Source organism: Octopus bimaculoides, chromosome 11 (genome assembly GCF_001194135.2).
Source record: "Octopus bimaculoides isolate UCB-OBI-ISO-001 chromosome 11, ASM119413v2, whole genome shotgun sequence".
NCBI classification, from domain to species: Eukaryota; Metazoa; Mollusca; class Cephalopoda; order Octopoda; family Octopodidae; genus Octopus; species Octopus bimaculoides.
In genome coordinates this window covers 10,875,079-10,881,719 of record NC_068991.1, presented here as the reverse complement: position 1 = coordinate 10,881,719, position 6,641 = coordinate 10,875,079, and the positions used below count along the sequence as shown (strand labels likewise).

Below are 6,641 nucleotides of genomic sequence, written 5' to 3'. Positions count from 1 at the left end.
ATATATATATATATATATATAATATATATGCGCACATAACATTCGTTGTTTCATTCAACGCTTTTTTTTTCTTTTGTTCTAAATTTAAAACAGAGTTAAACTCATTTTGTCTTCTTATTTTGTTTTTCCACGCTGAATGTAAGCCTCAACATCTCATTTGTAAAATTAAAACCATGCAATCTTAGCAAAAAAATTAAGCTTAGCAACTATTTTCAGAAACTATTTTCATTCATGCGACCCATATTTGATTTCTTCTTTCTTTCTTCAACTTCTTACTTTCTGTTTGTTATTTTCTCTTCTTTTTTTTTTTAGTTAGTTTTTAACCTCTTAACATATTATGCCGTATATTTTCGTTCAGAGATGTCTAGTAAATATATATATGAACGAAATGCCGTATTTTTTCGTTCAGAGATGTCTAGTAAATATATTTGAACGAAAATATACGTTCACTTTTTTCTGAGATATTTGTCACTTATTTCTAACCAGAAATACTTCGTTCATGATGTAATTACCGTTTTTCTATCGTTAACTGTTAGTAACTATCATAGTAACTATGAAGTAACTTTATGTTAAATCATAACTGATCCCAAATAATTTCTGTACTTATTCTTCCTTATATACAAATTCAAAATAAACAATAAATAAAGAAATAGCACATTTTTTTTCAATATCCACGTAAAAAATATATATGCTAAGAGGTTAAGTTAATCAGAGATAGGAAAAACAAGCGCGAACAAGATGGAATTAAAAGCGAACAGCAAAAGAAAGAGAATAAAAGTTTTTTTTTCCTACCTGTTGAGCTGATGATTGCACGGATACTAGACTGGTTGTGTAAGTGACAGGGAGTTTGAATCCCAAACAATGTGCTGGTTCTTCTAAACATGGGGTAGGTTTGTGTTCCGATAGTGCGCCGTAGTTCCGATCCCCAGCTACAAGATACCAGAATATTTCCCGCCTGGCAACAGTCAGGACTCATGCCGTGAGGTCCTTGGAAATGTTGCGGGAAATTGTTGCGGAAGTTAGCCATGAAATGATGGTCCATGCTCATGGGGAAACTGCTCGGACTTCCGTAAGAAGAAGTAGAACCGTTGTTGTTGTTGTTGTGGTTATTGTTATTGTGGTGATGATGGTGGTTCATCGTGTTCAAATCATTTGTTCTGTTTCTTCTGGCAACCGATCGAATCGGTATTGGTCGGCTGTGAGACACGCCGTGTCGTTGCGTACTCGGAAATGCGCTGTTTCCACTTACTCCGTCTTTGGAGAAGACGTCGTCGTCATCTTCATCATCGTCGTCAGCGGCGCCTACCACTTCGTCTACATCATCGACGTCGTCGTTATTATCGTCGTCGTCGTCTTTGTCTTCGTCGTCATCGTCGCCAACGACGACATCATCGTCGTCGTCGTCGTCGTCGCCGTCGTTTTCGTCAAAGTCGTTCGAACTTCTCTCGCGCATCGAGTAATAATCGCTCATACTTTCTACACTACACAAACTGGTCGATATGACAGCTGGGCCACGACGACGACCACCACCACCACCGTCTCCGCCTCCGCCTACAGCACCGATAGCAGCAGTTGTATTTCCTATTGTCAGAGCCTGGAACTGTTGTTGAAGATGATGATTATGCTGCTCCTGCTGCTGCGGGAAGTAGGGAGGATGGGAGTGCTGGTGTTGCTGCTGGTTGTGGTAACGGTGGGGATAGTTTTGCGGTCCTTCGAAGCGCTGACGGCGGCAGAGAGAGCGACAAAATTGCTGCTGCTGCTGCTGCTGTTGACTATATTGGAACAAGTTGTACTGCTGTTCTTGCTGCTGCAGATGATGATGCTCTTCGTCCCCCTTCTGCTGTTGTTGTTGTTGGTGGTGATGATGGTGATAAGGTGGCGAAATATTAGAAGGGGAGTCGTCAGTAGCGTAACTACTGTCAAAAGATCCCACCGAGGGTGTGCAAGGGGTCATATTGGACAAGTTCCGAATGGAATCGTCGTCGTCGTCGTCTTCGTCGTCGCCTCCACCGTCTTCGAAAGGACTAATTGTTGTGTCTTCGATGGCAACTTTTGTCTTGGGCTGGGTAGGTTTTTGGTTAGAGTTCAGTGAATCGTATAATTCTTCACTGATTGGAGCAGATTGCATCATAATTGAACCAAGAAGCAAAAAAAAAAAATGTTCACACTTAATTCTTTAGTTCTTTTAGTTAAATATCAAGTTCTCAAAAACCGCAAAAAAAAAGTATAAAGTAAGTCAAACGAAGCGAAACAAATATTGCAACAAGTTTTTTTGTCTTTGTCTTTTTGAGAGCCAAGAACCAATGTTCAATAACATGAAAACTTTAATCTGATAATAATGGAATAGTGGTAATCCTTTTTTTCTTTTCTTTTCTCTTCAGTGAATTGTCAATGAAAAAAAAAAGGCAAACAAAAATATAACAAGTAAATAATAATAAGTATATTTAGTCTGTGTGCGTAACGTTGAAAATGATGTAATTTCCCAACTGAATTCTTCACAATTTCTGTTTCTTATTCAGGGTCCACTCTGTATTCTGAAAGAAATATGAAAAGAAAAGAAAGATTATAGATAGGTATATCGATAGACAGACAGACAGGCTGGTAGATAGATAGATACATAGATAAATAGATAGATAAAGAGAAAAAAATAAGGAAGAAAGGTAAACGGTAATAAATATATCGGTGACAGATTGAAAATAAGTTTATTGTAGCTGCTTTAATAAAAAAAAAGGCAAAACGAAATAAAACACACGAAAAGGACAGAAGGGGAGATAGAACAAAATCGCAAAACAAACCATGTATTTGCTCACATGTATATATGTTGCGTATATAGATGTGTGTGTATGTATGTGTGTGTTAATGCTCCAGCATGACCAGTGACTAAAAGTCATAAAGTTGTACATAGTATGTTTTCATAAACATTAGTGAGATAAGAAAATGTAAACAAATTCTACGATAAACGATTCTTGCTGTCTTTTTTGCATCGATAAACAGCAAAGCGTGAACAGAGAATTCGAAAGTAACCTAAAAGATTTATTTACTAAGTTTTCGATTTTTTTCCTCGCACTCTTTCTCTTTTTCGCACACTTTCGTCCAGCCATCCCAAGAAATATTAAAATTCGTCACAGAATTAACACAAAAGCGTCTACAAACACATATAAAACTGGATTCATTGAAAATATACTAAATAAACAATTTCTTTCTGTTCGCCGATGTATATGCTTCCCCATCTCTATCTACGCCTGACTTTCTCTCTGCTAATTACATAGTTTAAATTTTAGCTTTAAGATAAAATGAAACGTGAAAAGGGTTTATCGAATATTAAGCTTAAAAAATCGAAATAAAAATAACTTTTTTCTAGCAAAAAAAAAAGTTTCAGATTTAAAAAAAATACTTGAAAAACATGTATCTATCACTTAGTAACAACTATATTTTTAAATTAAAAGCAAAAACTTTTTTCACGCGAAAAAGAATTAGCTTAAAACAAAAACATACGTGTAGAAAATATTTAATATGGATTAACTTAGTAAGCGATAATGTTTTTTAAGTAAAAAAAAAATCAACTGGAGATATAGTTTAAAGTAAAAACAAAAACAAAAAAACTACGCGTATATGATAACATATAATTGTAATTAATACATGTTGGCGATAAAAAAAATATCTTTAACGTAGAAAGAAAACTTTTTTCATACGAAATATAAAAAAAAGCATTCTTTTTTTCATATGTAAAAGCTTTTACAAGAAGAGATTTTTGTATGTACCTTTATATCCTTGGATTTCTGTAGAATATATTACCAAAAACGTCACTTTACTTTTTTTTTCCCCCTTTAAATTAAAATCATAACAAGTCCGCGCAACTTCAATAAACTTTCCTTTTAAATCCAGTTAGAGCGTGTGCATAAATACAAATAAATAGGTGTTCAGTTGTATGTTGTGATTATTTTCTTGTTATCCGCTTTATAATATGTATATTGCATGTATTGTTCTTTCACTTTTTTATAAATATAAATATAATTGTAGGTTTATGTTTTGTAAGATAATATAAAAATGTAAATATATATATATATATATATATATGATAATATATGCTTCTCTCGTAGGTTTTTCTTTTATTTTTTTCTTCTTCCTCAGAAGTTTCCCAAACAAATATCTTATCACAAATGAAACCAGATTGGTAGGGAACGCTATAAATAACAATAAAATATTACGTCATCAGATGTGAGTAAGAGCTATAGAGTGGTGGTGGCAGTGATGTGCTTATTACGATGATGGTGGTGGTGGTGGTGGTGGTGGTGGTGGCGGTGGTGGTGATGCTTATTGCCGCGGTACCTCTTGTATGTGTGTGCGTGTGTGTGTGTGAATGTGTGTGTGTGTGTGTGTGTGTGTGAGGGGAAGTGAGAGTGAGCGGGAATAGGCTATTTAGCGATGGTATATTGCTTATTACAGTGGTATACATCGTATATGTGAGTGAGTGTGTGTGTATATAAGTGTATATGTATATGTGTAATTGCACATATTTCTGTACCCCTCTCTGGTTGTGTGTATATGTACGTGCGCGTGAGAGAGAGAGAGAGACAGACAGAGACAGAGACAGAAAGAAAGAGAGAGAGTGTTCGTGCGTATGGTAATGTCATGCGTTTGTTTACTGATGTGTAGCGCGTTGTTTTGTGTGTGTGTGCATGTTTATGGATGTGTGTTACATGCGCGTGAGTGCAACAGTATTTCTTCTGTCCGTCAGACAGACAGATAGACAGACAGACAGACAGACGGAAAGATCGAAAGAGACGAAGGTAAAACACATGCGTGTATTATATGTGCGTAAACATACGCACATGTGTAGCTATGTACACAAAAACGATTGACGCTCTGTGTGTGTGTGAGTGCAAGCATGTCTTGTGGGTGTGTCTTAAGTTAACTTCGGCGTACGCGCATGCGTATGTATACTAGTGTGCGCGCGTAATTTTTTGTTTGTGTACGTTTGAGTGTGTGTATGCCACCAGATCAGAATCTTCCAGATATATGTTTACATAGATTCGCCCTACCCTTTCCCCAGGACAGTGTCCTTTGATTATACACACACGTGTGTGTGTCTGTGTGTACACATACAAACATGCACGCATACTTTACATGAATATTTATATATATATATGCATACATCTATACATATACATACATTTATATATACGCATACGTTCATTCATACATACATACACACGCCTGATAAACATCATATATACGGTACGTTTCTGTGTGTGTGTGTGTTTATGAATAAAGAGGAAGTGAGGTTGGGTGGGAGTGAGGAATTCGTTGGAGTAAGAGTGAGAGTGAAACTTAAGACGGAAAAAAGATATATGACAGAAGTAGGAGGGAGAAATAGACGGAACAGAGAAAGGAGGAGGAGGAGGAGAACTAATGAGTTTAAACAAGTCCACGCGCCGACGATACTCCATGTGTATGCTAGTATGTGTGTGTGTGTGTGTATGTTATGTGATAGATAAATGGTGACAAGTCATAGAAAGTGTGTGTATATGCGTGTATGTATGTGTGTGAGGGAGATACAGCTACAGGGGAAAATACAAAGATAGATAGATGGGTATATGAACATACATTGTGTTATCAGGACTCTGTGTGTGTATGTGTGTGTGTGTAGCTATGTATGTGTGTGTGAATGTTTGAACACGTCAGTTTTCATTTTTGTGGGGCGTGAGGAAAACGACTTTGTTGTGAATACTATTATAAACACAACGATTACTTAGTTACAGGAAAATAAAGTTTTACACACACGCACAGACGCATAACTACACAAACATACATACATACATACACACATTATACATATATAAATTTACGTATGCACACACACACGCATTATACATATATATACATATACACATGCATACACCGCATTATACATATATACATATACATATGCACACACACACACATTATACATATATACATTTACATATACACACATTTTACTCACAATGTCGCCGATATGTAGACGTCATTTTCAACACTCACGGACGGACGGACAGACAGACAGACAGACAGTTAGATAGATAGATAGATAGATAGATAGATAGATAGATAGATAGATAGATAGATAGATAGACAGACACGAACAGAATTCAACGAGAACTAGTAGAGACCTGCGTTGAACGAAAGTGTTGTTTATTGCGAAAAAAGTACAATTACGTAGGTATGTCGTTTAGTGGGGCAAAAATCCCTTTCTTGGTGGGGAGAGAAAAACAATCTGCGTTCTTTATAAATAATGACAAATGCACCAAACCTTTTCGTTACCCCCAAGAAGGGAGACTTTGCCCCCAAGATGATTTCAGTTCGTTGCACAACGGCACACCTACTTAATTGCTGCATGTGCGCTTGTGTATATTGTATAACGCATGAATATATTTGTCTCAGGTAACCTGATGTTTTGTGTAGGTGAATATGCCACAGAGAGCGCATGCGTGTGTGTACATCATACAAGTTAACAACTGGTTGTATGAAGTTTAATAATACACACTCGTATCCATTCATATATAAATACACACATTATGTACATACACACATATGTGATATATATATATAAATAAATATATATACATACATATATATATATATATATATATATATATATA

General features: G+C 36.0%; 1 protein-coding gene across 4 annotated transcripts in view; it reads right to left on the bottom strand.

Annotated features, from left to right (window-relative positions):
* The window catches only part of LOC106874024 (transcription factor mef2A-like), a 115,536-nt gene that overhangs the window by 68,200 nt on the left and 40,695 nt on the right, over positions 1-6,641 (bottom strand). For 2 of the 4 annotated variants that reach the window (XM_052971500.1, XM_052971499.1), the window contains exon 2: positions 793-2,534. In XM_052971500.1, coding sequence (XP_052827460.1) covers positions 793-2,131 — 1,339 coding nt within the window. In that variant the 5' untranslated portion in view covers positions 2,132-2,534. Of the gene's footprint in view, positions 1-792; positions 2,535-3,761; positions 4,197-6,641 lie in introns of those variants that run through there. The other 2 variants (XM_052971498.1, XM_014921584.2) reach the window with 2 other exon arrangements.